The 18,036-nt window shown below is 52.8% G+C and overlaps 1 protein-coding gene across 4 annotated transcripts; it reads right to left on the bottom strand.

Annotated features, from left to right (window-relative positions):
• Positions 1–529: 529 nt before the first annotated feature.
• TMEM61 (transmembrane protein 61) lies at positions 530–11,026 on the bottom strand. 4 transcript variants are annotated; one of them, XM_013055628.2, is made up of 4 exons: positions 10,875–11,017; positions 9,928–10,011; positions 6,052–6,401; positions 530–954 (listed from the first exon to the last, which is right to left on the bottom strand). In XM_013055628.2, the coding sequence occupies exons 1-4, from the start codon at positions 10,971–10,973 to the stop codon at positions 687–689; spliced, it is 801 nt and encodes a 266-aa protein (XP_012911082.1). In that variant the 5' UTR covers positions 10,974–11,017; the 3' UTR covers positions 530–686. The 4 variants fall into 4 exon arrangements, with proteins under 4 accessions (XP_012911082.1, XP_004751673.1, XP_004751671.1 ...); XM_004751616.3 differs by lacking the exon at positions 9,928–10,011 and adding an exon at positions 10,046–10,139 and having other exon boundaries at positions 10,875–10,983; XM_004751614.3 differs by lacking the exon at positions 9,928–10,011 and having other exon boundaries at positions 10,875–11,026.
• Between the last annotated feature and the right edge of the window lie 7,010 nt (positions 11,027–18,036).

Raw genomic sequence — 18,036 nt, 5'->3', positions numbered from 1 at the left:
TAGGTAATGAGCTCCCTGTCACAAGAGGTATGGGAGCAGAGCCCAAATTTGCACTGGTTGGAGGGAGGTTACTAACAATATCTGACATCTTAGCCCCTGGGCTAAGATGTGCATTTATTCTCTGAAGCATTAATACTGCGCCTGCGGGGTCACTGTGAGCTCCCAATGCCAGCTGCTATCACCTCGTGTATTCCTCACAACTCAGCTCCTCGGGTAGGACCTTGGCCTTTGTGTCTCCCGATTCCCATTTTACACCAAAGGAAAGCAAGGCAGAGAGGCAAAGCCGCTTGTTTGTTCAAGGTCACTCAACCAGTATGGGGTAGAACCCATGCCCAGGAGAACTGAATTCAGAGCCCACCTTCTCCTGATCATAAACTTCATGTGTGACCTTGGGCAATTCTGCCCCTCCCTCTGGGCCCCCCTTTACCCGTCTGGACCACAAAGCTCCCCAATTGAGCCAGGGCTAACGTCCAATTGGACTACAGAAGAACCACCCAGCCGGGCCCAGGCAACCCCTGGCATCACGAGAGATAGTAAGACGGATTTATTTAAGCGGTTTGTTACACAGCGACAGGTAAATACAAGAGCATTCAACAGCAATCATTTGTTGCGTGCCTCGTGTGTACCAGGCCCTGCACTGCACACCGGAAGCTCATCACCCCAGCTCTGAGGTCTGCTGGGAGCCTTTACTCTCCCCCGCCCGCAGTCTGAGCCGGGCCTGGGCAGGAGCCCCTCGTGCCAGGAGCTGTCTCTCCAGAGATGTCGTGCACGGCACCAGTGATGCTTTCGTAGTTGGGCGGCTGCGGGGCGTGCTGGGTCCTGAGCAGGGCATCCCAAGAGGCACTGTCCTTCAGGCTTTCCTGCATGGGGTCCACGGGTGGTGTTGGGGGCCCCTCAGCGAGTGGGTAGCATATGGCCTCCTCGTAAGTGGGGATGGCAGCCACCACTGGGAGCCTACGGGACAAAAGAAGAGTGGCTCTAGCAGGGGCAAGAGAGAAAGAGCAAGGAAGGCTGGGGCTGGGGAGGACCTCATGCCGTGGTCCAAACCCTGTGTGGGCCCCCCAGCACCCCGGCGACACTCCTGGAGCATGGCGTGAGCCAGCCCTGCCGGCCTCAGCCCTCCCATTCTGTCCTCCCTGCCCACACACGCTCCTTGCTCCTCCTCAGTTCTCTCTGCAGGGCAAGTCCTTCTGCTCTCTGCTAGCCAGTCCCCACTTGTCCTGTGAGACAGACTCCTCTGCTAAGCTAAGCTTCTTGACTGCCCCCCCCCCCAAGCTCTCACTTCCTGCTCTGGGTTCCCACAGCACTGTCGCCCTCTGTCACTGCCCCCATCAGGGGCCCAAGGTCGTCCCTCAGGGCAAGGATTGACTTTGAGCATCCAGAGGCTCAGGGTAGGGGTCTGGGGATGTTTGTTGAAAGACAGAGTGATGGTTCATAGGCAGAAAGATTTCTAGCTTATTGTTATATCCCTTACAAGATCAGGAGTTGTGGATGCTCAAGGCAGGATGGGAGACATCAGTTCTCCTGCCCGAATGGATGCTTGAAGCCTCATGTGGTAAGTCCGCCAAGTGACTGCCTCTGCTTGCATACCTCCAGAGACAGAGAGCTCACTATCTATCAGGTGAACCACATCTATCTGTAAACAGCCTGGCTTTCCTGTGACCTGCCCTGCCTCCAACGAATGAACTACCTACTCTAGAGGGACTTAAGGCAGAGACCAGATCCTGTGAGGCTTCTTGAGAGCTAGATTCCAAAAACAGGTTACCTGTATCCTAGGCACAAAGCTGAGGGGAATGAAGTTGGCCCTCAGTCCTCTCTGAACCCTGGTGGGTCACCTCTGGGGACCCTGGTGGGTGGGAGTGTCGCTGATCCCAGGTCTGGTCTGTTTATGCTTTGGGGATGACGCTGAAGGATACAGGAGCTGACCAGGTGATCCCGAATGTCGCTTCCCACACCAATTTATGAGTCTGGGCACTGGCTAGTTCAACTCTCTGCTCTGTCCCATTCTTGGTGGAAGATCATGGGGTCAGTAACTCCATTAATCTGAGCCTCAGTTTCCCCATCTATAAAATGAGGACAATAACGGCACATATGTCATAGGACTATATGAAGATTAATTGAGATAATCTAGGGGAAGGGGCACTTAGCATACGCTCCATAAATGGGAGCTGACAACAAAATCTCAAAAGCCTCTGTGAGGAAGGGGTGTGGGGAACAAAACTTATCACAGATCTCCCGCACCTTAAGTGCTACCCGGGCGCGGAAAGGCTGTCACTTGCCAGAGCTCATCCGTCTGGAGTGGATGGGGAAGCAGTTCAAGCCATACCAGGGAGTCTGCCTGCACAGACCGGATGGAGCTGGCCCTGGGGGTCAGAAGAGGTTGGGGGGTGTGCTGGGCACTGGCTGCTGCCCCTCACGGGAGCACTCCCCATCTGCCGGGGCCATGGCCCTTTTCTGGACGTGTCTTCTCAGCCCGAGCCAACCACAGCCCTCAGAGTGATCCACTAGAGAGACAGGTTTGCTGCTCCAGTCACAAACAGGGTCATGGAAGAGGCCGGTGGAGAGCCTAGGGTTGACCCCCCAGCCTGTGTGCCAGCCTGATGGAGGGCACCAGCCGGGAGCCAAACCTGGGCTCCCTGTCTAGTGCTACTGCACACTTCTCTCACAGACCCTCCTCTTCTGGAAGACAGCCTGGGAGCCCTGCAGCTGAGAAAACTCTCCTCTGAGCTCCCAGCATCCTTTGCACGTGAGGGCAGGCAAAGAATATTGCTTCTGGAGGCAAGCAAGCTACATTCTGTTGTTGTCTGTTGTTGTATGACCCAGGCATGTTCATGCGGCCTCTCTGAGCCTCTTTCTTCTCATCTGTAAAATGGGGATGACAATTCCCATTTTATAGATTCAGGGTGGGGGAAAATGGAAAAAGCTCTGACAACACTCAGAAAATTGTGGGTCATACAGCTTCCAGAGCCCTATGTCCTCTGCCCTGCTCCCCTCCCAGCCACACCCCTGCCTCTCCCTGCCCTGTTTCTCCAAGCCATGGAGACCTGAGACAGATTTGGGGTATGCCTGGGATCAGCCGGGCAGGCGACAGCTAGCAGGGCAGGGCACAGAGGCCAGGTAAGCTCAGCCCACAGCAGGAAGTTTGCTTACAGGGCAGACATGGAGTGGCCGTCATGCACCTGCTGTTGCCTTAGTAACCATCTGGGCCCAGCCAGCCCCAAGTCCCATACCCATGGTCCAGAGGCCGGGAACTCAGGCACCACAAGATCCCACGTGGGGCGGTCATATCACACACACTTCTGGATGGAGGCTCCATTCATGGAATATTCTGCATCGTGGGCCTGACACTAGGGTCCCCAGACACAGCAAGGGGCTGGGGCCTGCCTCACTCCTGGAGCCCAGTGGGGGCAGGAGACCTGGGTCCCGCACTGCCTTTCCCACCCTTCCGCTGAGTCTGGTAACCGCAGTATGGAAAGGGAAAGGCACAAGGGTGACCTACCGTTTGCCTGAAGTGTAAGCTCCCTCATCTATGTCATGTCTGTGACAAGCCTGGGGGCATGGCTTTCAGCCATTGTACAGTTAAGTAAAGGTCACACATCAACTAAGCAGCAAAGCCCCAGCCCCATCTAACTGCAAAGCTCAAGCAACGGCACTTATCACCCTTCTTACCATCCCAAGCCCTAATCTGTCCACACCTTAGCTGTATCATCTGTAAAATGGGCCTAATCCCCGCCTTTACTTTCCCACTGTTTGAGGCTCAAATCAGTGATTGGGCGCTGGAGTGCCCAGGAAACTACAGGGCCCAGTCAGCCCAGCAGCAGAGCTCAAGTGTGCGTGAACCTTGCAGGGTCTACACCTCCCGACTTCTCACCTCTTCCAATCCTCTCAGCCATCACAGGGGAAAGTTCTGTCATGGCCTGATGACAGACAAAGGATTGGACACAGCTCAGAGAGTCCAAGTAACATGCTCAAGGACACACTGCTTACGACGAAAGTACAGACGCTGAAACCTTCCTGTCTGAAGAGACCCAGGCTTTTTCCTGCAGGGTTCCCTGAGGGTGGGGGTCCCCGGAGACCTCCTGTCCTGCCACCAGTAGAGTACCCTCCCAGTGGGGGGGTAGAGGCTGGCCTCGCAGAGCAGCAGGACCGGGCGATGTCAGCTTTAGGGACAAGACAGATAGTCGTTCACAAGAGCAGCCTTCCCACCCCCCGAACCAGTCATCCTGGTTCCAAACCTGATGGGTCACGAGCACCCTCCTGGGTGGGCATCTCCCTGGCCCTGCTGGGAATGAAGGCCAGCTGGCCCCAACACACACACACACACACACACACACACACACACACACGATGGCCCCGACCCTGTTGAGTCAACATGCTTGTGTGTACAGACAACACCCTCCCCAGGCGGTCAGGCCACACTGGGTGAGGAACGACAGGCTGTAGCCGAGCACGCCAAGGGCTGGCCTGCTTCCAGTCAACCACTAACTCGTTGTGACCAGGTGGGTCCTCAGTCTCTCTAGGACCCAGGCTATTCAGCAGAGAAGTGAGGGGATTGGCTGGAGAGTCCCCAAGGCCGTGCCCTTCCCTTTAACAGTTGGGTCAAACCAAGGCCAGACCATTGTACCAAGGGGCCCCTGGTTGAATGCTCTATTGTCTCTGACCTCAGGGAGTCACAGGACAGTAGCAGGAAGAATTTGTTACATTCTTTAACTCAGAATACATTTTCCCCTCTCCAGAAGGGGAGAAGGGTGTCCAGGCCCCTGGCCAGCTTATTTGTGTCTGGCTTAGCCACTAACACTCCAAAACCCAGGGCTTACAGGCTGGGTCGGGGTGCGGGGGGAGAATGCTAGCTTTGCAGCCAGCAGGCTAGGCCACTTGCTGGCCAGATATCCTGCACCTTCTTCTTCTGTAACTGGCAACTGATTTTTACATTGCAGGCCAACAGAACTAGAATTGCGTGCAGGCCTGGAGATGTAGGCACAGCCCATACTTGACTGAATAGATAAAGAGGTGACAAGTGCACACGTAAAGACTGCATTCACTGCAGGGCAAAAAACAGGTTCTGGTGATACTCTGTTTACGTGTATAATACAGATCTAGAGCAAACAATGTATCTGTGGCATGAACATTTCATGGAGGAGGTGTGGGATGAAAAAATAATGCCTAAAAAGACTCCTTAGAGGGAGTCATAATTTTAAAAAGGTTGAGAAAGATGGTCTTAATGCAAGATTTTTGTCTCCACCCCCATCCTGCCCCGGAGCTTTTGCACAGGCTCTTCTGCCTGCCTAAATAACCTCGCTCTACCTTATCCACTTGAGGAAAGTTACATTTCCTGTGCATCTACTGTGCACCAGGCACTGGGCAAAGTTCTACACCTGCATGTCCCCTAAGCTAGGGAGCAGTGAGAGCACAGGCCCTGGGTTCATGTCCTAACTGTGCCACGCCCTAGGTGGGTATCCTTGGGCAAGTAGTTCGTGCTTCAGAGTTCTCATCTGTAAGTGGAGTACAGGACCCACTTCAAAGAACTGCTGTAAATATAAAATGAGCAAATATATGCAAAACACTTAGAATAGAATCGGACACATGGTGAATACAGGTGTTCGCTATTATTGTGCTATTCTCTCTTACCTCAGATGAGTAAGCAGAGGCTCAGTAGGGTTGGACCATCTACTTTCCTACTTGCTAGTTAGTGACAGAACCAGAAGACCCCAGTAGGTTTGACTCCTGTGTCTGGGCTCCTAACCCCTATGTTACTCAGCCCCAGAACATGCTGAGTTCAATTGCTGCCTTCTCCAGGAAGCCTTCCTGGATTTCTCCATGTCTCCATAGGACCATGTCTGCCCCTCTCTGATAGCTCTAACTACCTTTGTTTGTCGAAGTCTGTCAAAGGGCTTTAAAGCCTCCAAGATGGTGCTGATCAGCCTCCAAACATAGGCCAGGCCTGGTCCAGAGGAGAAACCCCATGAGAATGTGCTACACAAATATCCAATGGCGTGACAGTGCCTTATCCACCCCACACCCCACCCATCACTTCCACCCTGCCCTGCTGACCTGTAGCTCTCCTTCTCCGAGGGCTCCACAGTGAGGTAGTACAGGTCTCTGGAGAGGTGATACGGGTCCCAGCGGGGAGGCCCCTGGGTGCTGGCCTTGATGGACCACAGCAGGCCGAAGAGTAGTAGCAGGCCCCCTGTGCCACAGCAGAAGAAGCTGACTGACCTGAGCAGGGGACTGGGGGCCTCAGGCACAGGGTGCCCAGTGGGTGGGGCCGGCTGGCCAGGCTGAGCACCTGCATCTCCTTCACTCCACCAAGCAAAACAGAGTGTCCCAGCTACCAGAAGCACCATGCCGCTGACCGTCATGCCATAACGTAGCGCAGAGGCCGCTCGGCTGGCGTCACACGTCTGAACACAGACAAGGGCGGGGAGGAGAAAATGGGCCATCAGAAAGGCCTGCAGGGGAACTGGAGACCCTGCTCTCTGTCCTCCCCCATTTGTCTGAGATCACTGTGTAACCATGGACAGTTCATTTGACTCCTCTGTGCCTCTGTTTTCCTCATCTGTAATATGGAGATGATACTTCCAACTTGGCAGGGCTGTTCCAGAGGCCACTGAGAATGTGTCCTAAGTTCCAACCACCATGCCTGGGACCCAGCAGGAGCTCAGTAAGTGTGTCTCTGTTCACTCTGGGCACCCACTCCCAGACCTCATAAGGCCCCATCAGCCTGGTAGGTGTGACTCCCCCCACCCCCAGTCCCCAACACCTGCCAACCCATCAGCTACAGGCTGGGAGGGACGAGCAGGCACACTTGTTGGATCCCTTCTCCCAGTCACAATCCCAAGAGAGGTTGATACTTCCCTCCCTTCCCCTGGCAGAGGAAAGCACAGACCCAGGGCGGGTAAAGGAGCAGGTGTGAAGGAGGGCACGAGAAGCTCCAATTTGACATCCACAACAGGTGGCCCCTTTGTGCAAAAAAGATGTCCACCCTGGCCTTATTTATAATGGTCCTAATATGGAGAAAGCCTAAATGTCCAACCACAAGGACAGGGTGAGTAAAGCGTGTCATCCCCCCCCTGGATGGAATATTAATAACCCATTTGAGAAAACAAACTCAGCACCAATGTTTAACAACTACAGGGGCAGGGGGGTGATGTATATATCTTCCTTTTCTCAGCTTAGAATACCAAATTATGCATGGTGGGTCATCTCCATCAGGGAAAGAAAAAATGCACAGGGAAAACAAACACTGGAGGGAAATCTGGCCCCAGATCCTACCAAAGACAAGAAGGGACTAAACCCATATCCATGTTGTCCCCAAAGCCAACCTCTAGGCCATTGCACATGCTGTTCTCTCTGTCTGGTAACCTGCCATTATCTCCCCTCAAGGCTGGGCTTGGCACTCACCCCGGAAGCCTCCATTTAAACGCCAAGTCCCTTGGCCTTCTTGGCTCACAACACCTCCCTGCCTCTGTTTAACTTCTCCTTTGCTTGTGCTCCCCACCAGACAGTGAGCACCCTGAAGACAGGATCCACGCTGGCCCCACTCACTGCTATATCCCCCCCACGCCTAGCACATAGTAGCTGTTCAATACACATTTGTTGAAGAAATTCCCTCAAGTGAGGGAAAGTGTTACTGGGTAAACCCCTGCTATAGGAAAAGACCCCCCCCCCACCGCCACCACCAGCTAAGAGGAGGGAGGGAGCCCAGGGATCCAGTGGCTCCCGCATCCAGCCAAGGAGTGGAGGCCTGGCTTTGAACCTACCAACTGCCCTGGGCTTGTTTTCTTTCCCTTATAAAGGGCAGGTTCTTTAAAAGAAGTTAATGAGACAACACCTCCTCTTACAAAATCTGAGTCAGTGAAGTGGGAGGCTGGGGAACTCACAGACCCTAGACTTTAGTGATCAGGAACGCCTTCCAAATGGGGGCTCACCCAGCCAAGCGTGCTGAACCCAAATGGTACCCTACTGTGCCGCCATTCAAGGGTGTGCTCCTGGGGGAGCCAAGGGCCATAGTAAAATGTTCAAGATCTAGTAGGTGAAGGGGCACCTGGGTGGCTCAGTTGGTTAAGAGGCTGGCTCTTAGTTTTGGCTCAGGTCAGGATCCCGGGATCCTGGGATCGGGATCAAGCCCGCATTGGACTCTGCCCTCAACGGGGAGTCTGCTTGAGATTCTCTGTCCTTCTCCCTCTATCCCTTCCCCCAATCACATTCTCTCCCTCTCTCTCTAAAATAAATAAATAAATCTTAGGAAAAAAAAAAAGATCTAGTAGGTAAAGCTTTAGACTTCAAAAGGGCATGTTCCCAATTGTGTTTAAAAACATGTGTGGGGGCACCTGGGTGGCTCAGTGGGTTAAGCCTCTGCCTTCAGCTTGGGTCATGATCTCAGGGGCCTGGGACTGAGCCCCACATCAGGCTCTCTGCTCAGCGGGGAGACTGCTTCCCCCTCTCTCTCTGCCTGCCTCTCTGCCTACTTGTGATCTCTCTGTCAAATAAATACATATTTTTTTTTTAAAAAACCCATACATGTGTGGACTTGTGAGAGAAAAAGAGAATGTATACATGTAACAGGGGTGCTCTAGGCATTTTCCTGAATCTTTCTGAGCCCCCAGACCACCAGAAGCATCTAGAAAAATGTCATCCATAAATTTCCTGCTGTTCTCTTCCTGTAAATGTGTGTATGGAGCAAGTGTCTCCTGTCTCCAGCTCAAGGCATTTGTGAGGGGAACAGCAAAAGAACCTGATTTCTCCCTCTCTGAAGTTAGACAGCTAGGAGAGGCTGTCAAGAGGAAAAGCTGCAGAAATCAGCTTGGAAAAACAATTCCGAAACTCACAGCAAGCCGCTAACAGTCAGTAAGCCCTCGCCGGTATACAGTGGCATCTCTTCACTCTCCCCACACCTGAGGTGGGTGGTCAGGGCAGGAAAAGAAATTCCCATTTTACAAATGAGGAGACCTAGCCCAGAAAGGTGAAGGACCCGGCCCCAAGCCAGAAACTGCTGTATTTCTCGACACTTAAAGAACTCTGTTCCACAGAAGGTAACTTAAGGTGCTTTGACCTTCTATAAAAGCAGTGGTTGCTCATTGTGAGAAAGAGAGAAAACCGCAGAGGGGAATGTGAATCATCATTAATCCTGCCCCTCGAGATGAAGGTGGTCTGCAGGTGGGGTTTTCCTTCCCATGTCTCCCTTGACCTGCATATGTGACAATGGCAGCAGCTGACGTGTACTGGGTATTGACACGGGCTGCATCCCACATGGCACTTTACAGGTGGCCCCGACTTAATCACCATAACAGCATTACGGAGCTTCAGCAGTGACAGATTGCCTGAGGTCAGTGCCAAATTTGAACCCAGTCCTGAGGCCCTGGGGGCCTTGTCCTGGGGAGACCTTGGTCCTGATCCAGGGCCCTCATTTCACAGCTCCCCCTTCAAGACCCAGTCCAGACACCAGCCACCTCCTCCGAGAAGCCTATGTGCTGTTACCAGCCCCACCTCCCACCAGCCAGAGGAGGCCCTTCCCTGCACCAGACTTGTCACTCCCTCAAACCATGGCCAAGCTCGGTGACCTTGAGCAAGCTGCTCAGCATCACTGAGCTCAAATTCTGCCTGGCAGGGGAAAGTAAGTTGTAAAGATGAGATGGCAGGATGACAAGCTGTAAGTGAAGCATGGTGACACAGAGCTGGACAAGAATGGACCCTGGCTCTGACACTGGGCAACTTACCTAGCTTCTCCACGCCTCCCCTGGCTCCCTCTGTAAAATGGGCCCATCACACTGTGTAACCCACAGGAGAACTCCACCTGACACTTTCCTGTAAGAACTAAACCATCTCAACAGGAAGTAGTCTGAACCATCCCCAATCAACTGCCGGGTAAACTGAGGCCCTGACTGCCATGGCCAAGGCCACCCAGCGAGTTAGCACACAGGATGAGACCTGGGTGTCCATTCTGCACCGGCAAGTCACTGTAGTCAAGGTGAAGAGACAGGCAGGCGCGGCGTTAGGAGGAGCCTTGATGCTCTGGAAGGAGGGAGAGAAGTAAGCTTACACCCACCTCAGAGGAAGCCATCCGGAGGCAGGTAGTCAGGTGTGGTCCAGGCACAGGGACCGAGGGCGACACGATCCCCAGGACTGCTATCCCCTCGGGTCTGCAGGAGGCGCCCCGCGTTAGGGTGCGGCCCTAGAGGCGGTCTCCTAACCTGGCTCACCCTCTTCCCCAAAAGCTCCCAAGTCCGGCTCTCGGTCTCGTCCAGGGGTGTCCAAATGCCTCCGACCCGCAGGTGCCGGGTGTCCCGTTCGCTCCCGCCGCCCTCCAGGCGGCGCAGAGAGGTGTCCCGCCAGCCGCACCCTACGCGCTCGCCGGGGGGGGGCTGTGTGACCCTCGCAGGAGCTCTGCGAGCTGGTGGGGCGCTCGGAGCAGTGGGGGCGGGGGGCGCGCCGTGGGGCTTCGCACTCTACCCCCGCGCGGCCGCCCGCCCGCGACCCCTGCGCTCGCGCTCGGGCTTCCGTTCCTGGGCGGGGGCGCCGCCCGCCCCACCTCTTCCCCATCCCGGTCCTCGAGCACTGTCGGTCAGGGCGGAGACTCCCGGATGATTGGGGTCGGGGCTCCAGGTGCCGCGCCGCGGGCTCCGCCGGATCTTAAAGCTACCTCGCGAGCGCGGAGGGCGGGGTTAGGGTGTCCAGGCCCCGAGCTGCAACCGTCTGGAGCGGAGCAGGCTGTCCTCCGGCCGTCCCCACCCCAATCCCTCCCGGCTACGGCTACGCCACTGGGGCAGGCTTGGGAGCCGAGAAGGACTGGGTCCGAGAGGCCCCTAGGAGTGCTGAGCCATACCTCCTCGCTCCCATTTTACAGGAAGGGAAACTGAGGCCCAAAGAGGACTTACTGTATACTTCCTGGAAGTAACTGGCTTTTGCTTCTCAGAGCACTCAGTCTTGAGAGCAGGCCCTATCTCCAGGACCTCATATCCTGAGCAGGAAGGCATTCTGAGAAATAATGGTTGGCATGTAAGAGCTTCCCCCAACGCCTACCCGAAGTCTTGGCTCCAGTCCGGAGAGGGGCAGAGGGTGGAGCTTGGGAGCAGGGCTTCCCACTGCTGTGTGACCTAACCTCTCTGAGCCTTCTTTCTCCTGTGTCAAAGGAGGGCTCATGGTTCCGACTCAGGGGTCTTCCGAGCACCATTAAGTGCTAGGCTAAAGGCAGTCTGAGAGACAGGTGATTTAGGAGTCTGAAGGAAGGGTGAGCCCTGCATGCGTTTGCAAAGTCTTCTGTGGGAGGACATCTGAGCTGTCCCAGAACGCGGGGAACAGGATATAGCATCCGGGATGAAGGAACAACATGTGCAAAGCCAGACAAAATCACAGGCTGGTTAAACCTTCACAAAATCCATGTAGGTCAAAAGGAGCCCATTCCTGGACAAGCTGGGGTCTAGGTTTTGTTTCTGTCTTTTCCTGCTGCTCCAACAAGCCAGGGAACTGGGCCAGATTCCCCTCTGCCACAGCTAAGGATTCCCCACAAAGCTGCTGGGGACCAATTGTCCTCCCTGCCCAGGAACAAAGAAGGTCAGAGCCACCTCGTTGAGATCTAAAGCTCAGAGATGGGAAACACTGCCTCAGAGTCAGAGAGCAGGTCGGTGGCAGGACCCAGGCCCCCAATTCCTAAACTCCTTGTCTCCGAGGCAACTTGCCATCCAAGAGCATTAACCCTCTCTGAGCACAACCTCCTCTGACTGGTGGGGTCTTTTTCATCCTGGCTGTGTGCGTCTCGGGGAAACTGAGGCCCAGAGAAGCCTGCATAAACACAGAGTTCAGAATCTCTGAGCTGAGACAGAAACCAGGCAGACCTCAAACCAGGACCACCTTCTGCTTTGCTGTTCTCGATCTGGAGGTGGGGGCAAGCCCTCGGGGACCAGAGGCCACCAGCAGCCCTCTTGGTGTCCTCGTGGACTTGCTCCAGGGAGGCAAGAGAAGAGGGGGAAGCTGGAGGCTGTGAAATTCCAGGCTGACTCACACCTATAGGGGTGCTCCTCAGAACTCCCCTGCCCTGCCCTGCCCCGCCCCGCCCCGCCCCTGCCAGTAGGCCTAGCAGTAAGCCACAGGTTGGTGAGGTAGAGATCCCTGCCTGGGCACACTCCTGTCCCCGCTTAAACCTGAGTCCCCTGGCCTGACCCAGACACCCACACCCTGGAGTTGGACAGGTTGTGGCTTCTGTCTCCGACTCTGCCACCCCCAGGCGGGAACACCCAGGCCACAGCCTTCTCTTGAAGCTGCTATCCCTGCACCTCTGAAGTGGGGAGCATGGCACCTGCTTCCCAGGGTGGCTACAAGGTTTAGTTAAGACCTTACTCACAAGAAGCTGGCCTCCATGCACTCTTGTGTGGCAACAGGGCTCTATTTGTGACTCTCCCCTAGCTGATGGTGACCTCCCTGAGGGGATGGACTAGATGTGGCTTGGCTCAGGACCAGAGGGGGCTGGTACGGGATATGGATTGGAACCCAGGGATCTGGCCCCATTCTGCCTCTGTCTTCCTCTTTCCCCACTGGTCCCAGCAGTTCTGGTCCCAGCCCCCAGGGTCTGCTAGGGTGTCTGCTAGGGTACCATGGTCGGACAGGCTTGGTACGCTTATAGACCCTTCCCAAAGAAGCAACCTCACAATTTCCCTGGCACCAGCTGGGGGACTCAGAGGAGAAAATGGGTCGCCAGCTTCTGTGTGAAGGGGGTGGAGAAGGGAGTTACCACTTATACCCACTTATTACCTGTCACCAACCATCTGCCTTTCCCAGTTAGCTGTCCCCTCAGCTCAGCCATAGAGGCTGAATGAGAGTGCCCTGCCCAGTGTTACACAACTAGTAAATGGGGGGAGGGGTGTGGGGAGGAGGTGCCGAAACCCACAAGGGGTCTGAATCTTCTAGACCCGTAGGCATTTTCTATTTTGGCCATACTGTCCCCTCCTCAGTTCCAACCAGGACTGCAGCCACCACCTGGCTTCTCTGCCCCCAGATCATCTGCCCTTCGTGCAGCACCAGCCTGAACTTCCAGACTAGCACCCCGCCCAGCCCCTCACCCACCTACGACTTTCAGTGCTCCCCATCGTCCTCAGAATAACGACCCCAGCTGCTAAGTACCCACCTCCCAGCTTCATTTCTTGTGCTCCCCTCAGACCACACTCCTGAATTCATGATCCAGGGTGTTGCAAGCACAGCGCCATGCCTTGGCTACACCTGGTGAGCTCACACTCTTCCCTTAAGATGCAGGTCACAGGTCACCTTCTCTGGATGACTCTTCCTCAGTACCTCAAAGCAGATCTGTCTAGTCCCTCTCCCAAGCTCCCACCGGACTTTATAGACCCATCTGCCCTGGCCTTGAGCACACCCACACCAATAAAACCACGTGCTTTCCCTTCCTCTTTTCCGATAAAAAGAAGTAGCTGGATATTGTAGGGAGTTTAGAATATATCGATCGGTTGAAAGAAATCAGAATATCCCCCTTCACAGAAATAGAACAGGGTCCAGCCCTGTAGATGAAGAAAAACACTCCCCTGAAGGAGGCATCATCTGCATAGGTCCGCCCACTGGAATCAGACAGGCTTCTTAGGGGTATTACGGGGATTAAAGGAGTTATTATATAATGTGCTTGGCAACGGTGCTTGGCTCATAGTAAATATTAGTAATATTGGCGATGATTCTTCTTATTATCTATAAATAAAGAAGCAATGAGAGAATCCACCATCTTCTTGGAAGAGCATCCTGCCTCCTTCCTCCACCTCCTGCTTCTGGGACAGAAGTCCAGCATCCTTGTCCAAGATCATCACCTAGAGATAACCAGGCATTATAACATTGTGACATAACTCTTTTCCAAATGGACACATTTTACAAAAATCGGATCATGCATTGCATATCCTTCTAATAGGCTTTATTTTTATTTAACACAATCTGTCATGGATATATTTCCATATCTCGCTGCATTTTATTATTTGCTGACATATCCAGCTGAGCTATGGACAGCATCTTGTGGGCAAGTATGGGCATCTCATGTCCCTCTCCATACTCCCAGCCCCGTGCCATCGTACCATAAGCCCAGTGTGAATGGATGCCATGAACAGCATGGGCTGTGCAGTGGTGGGTTCTGTTGGCTGCCTAGGAGCACGGTGCATTTCCACTGGGAGGGAAGACTCATGGAGAATGGGGACATCCCAGACTCTGCCAGCAAGGTAGCCATGGCCAACCAAGGCCAAGGATTAAGAATATCTTTAAAGAACAACCTCTGAGCACATTCCTTAATGCCAAACAGGATTCTGAGGTTCGGCTTCGTGAAAGAGGGGGCTTAGATCAGTTTTTTGATCCCAGGGCAATTTTGCCCACACTTATTCCTCAGAGGACATTTGACAACATATGGAAGTATTTCTGATTTCAGCACCATGGTGGGCAGAGGGACGCTGCTGGCATCCCATGTGTAGTGGCCAGAGATGAGGATAAGCAGCCCACAACACCCCCACAACAAGGGACAGCTGTCGAGTGCCAAGATTAAGGAACCCTGTTTGAGACTATCTAAGTTAGGCTTTGGAGACTACTTCATTCAGAGGTTTTCAGACAATGTCCCATAGGGAGAAGGAGAAAGAAAGAAATGTGAATTTATAATATAAAGGAATATGAGGGAGAATAAACCTGAGATGCTAGAAAGACAGCTTTCTTCTCTGTGCCTTAGAAAAGTCTCTGCAATTTTAATGTGTAACTTCTAAAGCAAACTCACCAGAGCATCTCTCCTCTCTCATCTCTCTCTCTCTCTTACATAAAGAGCAGAAAGAGGCGAGAAGGCAGTGACCCTGGCCCCACTCCCAGCCAGTCAGAGTAAGGTTTTGTTACTAGGGTTCTGAGTTAGTTCTTCTTTGAGGGAAAAACCCTGGAGGTGAGGGATGGGTAGAGAAAATGTTTGAAAACCATTGATCTGCTTTCATCTCTATTTTATAGGCCCAGAAAAAGAGAGTGGGTTTCCTGAAGTCACACAGCAAATCGGAAGAGAAACAGGAACCCAGGCATAGACTCCCTATGCCCAGAGCCTTTTTTTTTTTTTAATTTATTTATTTATTTGACAGAGAGAGAGACAGTGAAAGCAAGAACACAAGCAGGGGGAGTGAGAGAGGGAGAAGCAGGCTACCCGCCAAGCAGAGAGCCCAATGCGGGGCTCCATCCTGGGATGGAATCATGACCTGAGCCAAAGGCAGACGCTTAGAGACTGCACCACCTTGGCGCCCCTATATTTGTTTTCTATAGCTGCATAACAAATTACCACTAACTTAGCAATTTAAAATAATACCTATTTGTTATCTCAGAGTACCTCAGGTCAGGAGTCCTGGTGGGTTCAACTGGATTTTCTGCTTAGGGCTCTACAAGGCCAAAGTCAAGTCAAGGTGTGGGAGGAGCTGGGCTCTTATCTGGGGCTCTCGGTGAAAATCTTGCTTCCAAGCTCATTCAGGTTGTTGACAGAATCTTGTTCCTGGTGACTGAAGACCGAGGCCCCCTTTTGTCTCTGATGGCAGCCAGGGACTGCTCTCTGCTCCCACGAGTCCCTCCTGCCCTGGGTCCATTCCTGCCCTGGGCTCCCTCCATCTCAGCAGCGGAGAACCTCCCTCAAGCCAAATTTGCCTCACACTTTGAATCTCTTTGACTGCCTTGTCTGCTTTAGGGAAGAAAACCATCTTTTGAAGATCTCCTGTGATTAGGTAAGGCTCACCCATCTCTGTCTTAAGGTCCCTGATTAGTAATCTTTTTTAAAGATTTTATTTATTTACTTGAGAGAGAGAGAGAGAACTAGCAGGGGGAGAGGCAGAGGGAGAGGGAGGAGCAGAATCCTGCTGAGTAGGGAGCCCAACACGGGGCTCAATCCAGGGACCCTGAGATCATAACTTAAGCCAAAAGCAGACGCTTAACCAACTGAGCCACACAGGCGCCCCCTGATTAGTAATCTTAATCACATCTCCCAATCCCCCTGGCCGTAGAACCACTGTGCAAAGGTCATGAGAGCCACTTGAGAATTCTGCTCACACAGGTGCTGTGCTGGGGACACAGGGCATGTGTGTTGTAAACATTGTCATTATAAGATTGTGTCCTTTGTGCCTGGTGCTGAACACAGAGATAGCCCACACAGAGAAACAGCGTTCACCAAGAGCCCAGAAACAGGGCAGACTGTGGGCAGAGCTTGCCTCTGAGTGCCCCAGGTTTCCTCAGTGGACCAACAGGGAGGATCCACCAAGGCGGCTTCAAGCTGGCTTGTGATATAGGTGGGATTATGGCATGCATGGAAAGGATTGGGTGTGTGGGGTTGGAGGACCACTTGCTCAAGGCACAATGCAGATTACCAGGGGTATATCATTCTTATGCTGACAATGGACATATTTTTAAGCTTTTGGATAAACCAGCTTGTTAAAGATTACAACCCAATATAAAGTTAGCATTGGCTGACCACCTACCAAATGCTGACACCACGTTAGTGACATTGTATACTTGGGTCATAACCCTCAAAGGTCCCTCCATGGTAGGAATTTTTTTTCACAACTTTATGATGATATAGTTCACATATCATAAAACTCACCCATCTGAAGTGTACGATTCAGCATCTTTTATGCACAGAGTTGTGTGTCCATAACCATAACGAATTTTGGAACATTTTCATTATCTTCTAAAGAAACATCACAATCTACCTTCTCCCTGCCCCCAGCCCTAGAGCAACCACAGATCTCCTTCCTGTGTCCATGGTTCCGCCTAACCCACACATTCCATGTACATGGAAATATCTGTGTGGTCTTACGTGATGACGTCTCTCATTTGCATTGATGTTTTCAAGGTCCGTCCTGCAGTGACATGTAGCAGTCACTCGTTCCTACCAAATATTACTAAATATTCCATTATCTGAATATATCCCATTTTGTTTCCCTGTTCATCAGTTAATGAACACTTGGGTTATTTCTACTTTTTGGCTCTTCTGAATACAGCTGCGGTGAGCGAGTTTTTGTGTGGATGGATGTTCTCACTTCCCCCTGGTATATGAGCAGGAGTGGGCTTGCTAAATCGATGCAACTCTCTACTTAACCAACCAAGGATAAAGGAGGAATTTGTACCTCCACTTTAGTTGAGGAAACTGAGGCTCAAGGAAGTTAAAACAGCCACCTAAGATCAGAGAACAAAGCAGGTTCAAACTCAGGCCCATCCAACATCAAAGCTCTATTCTTTCTGCCTTTATAAATATACAAAATCGTACGGAGGTCCAGGAGCCAGTCCCCTCTTAAAATAGTAACTTCTTGACAGCAGGGATCTTTGTCCATTTTCCTTGATATGTCTATAAAAGTTCTGGTGCCTAGAAGATGCTCAACACATAGTAGGTGCTCAGTACATCCTTGTCAAGTGAAGGGGAGGAGGAGTCAGTGTAGGTGATTTGAGGCGGGCGGGTGAGGCAGTGGAAAATCCGCACCACGGTTGTGCCAGACTTGGTGCCAGGATGAATTTTTCAGACTCTTGGAGTTGCTTCCAGCTACCTTGCAAGGGACATGCTCTTCCCCTGACGTCTCTCAAGTGGCATGCGGGTTCCTAGAATTCCATGCCTGGGAGACTATTCACAGACAGGCAAGGAGCTGTGTCCTCCGAGTTCCTGTTCTAAAAAAGGAAACCGTGGGTAAGAAAAGGATCGAGACTTCAAGGCCTCAGCTTCCTTGGAAGTCATTTTCTGCCCGACAGAGATGGGCCCCGGGCTATTCTGGGGCCTCTGTTCTGGAACGGCTAAAAATGGGCTTGGCAGCCTTGGAGCGTGGGGGAGTTACCCCCGCCCTCCTGTCCGAGGAGGAAATCTTGTCTGGGAGTCAAAACTAAGGGCTGAGAGCAAGGAGAGTCTGTGGATGGAGGGCTGGCGACAGCCTTTACTCCAGGGTGACCTCTGGGAGCTTGGGCAGACACATAAAAGGGCTCAGATTCTGGGAAAGAGCCAGATGTTCTCTCCGCTTCCAGAGATCCTCAGAAAGATACAGCAAGCCTGCCTTTCAATGTGCTGAAATGGGATTG

Source organism: Mustela putorius, unplaced genomic scaffold (genome assembly GCF_011764305.1).
Source record: "Mustela putorius furo isolate JIRA1106 unplaced genomic scaffold, ASM1176430v1.1 tig00003853_pilon_pilon_pilon, whole genome shotgun sequence".
In the NCBI taxonomy this organism is placed as follows: domain Eukaryota; kingdom Metazoa; phylum Chordata; class Mammalia; order Carnivora; family Mustelidae; genus Mustela; species Mustela putorius.
The sequence above is the reverse complement of the archived record's forward strand: the minus strand, read 5'-3'. Positions and strand labels throughout refer to the sequence as shown.

Bases quoted from the DNA above. Each gene is read 5' to 3' on its own strand.
- TMEM61 (XM_013055628.2), bottom strand. From the start codon at position 10,973: ATGCCTTCCTGCTCAGGATATGAGGTCCTGGAGATAGGGCCTGCTCTC. The intron at 6,402-9,927 runs GTCTCATCCTGT...GTCTGTGTTCAG, and splicing joins GGTGCAGAATGGACACCCAG to ACGTGTGACGCCAGCCGAGC. The intron at 955-6,051 runs GTCAGCAGGGCA...TTTGTCCCGTAG, and splicing joins TCGGAGAAGGAGAGCTACAG to GCTCCCAGTGGTGGCTGCCA.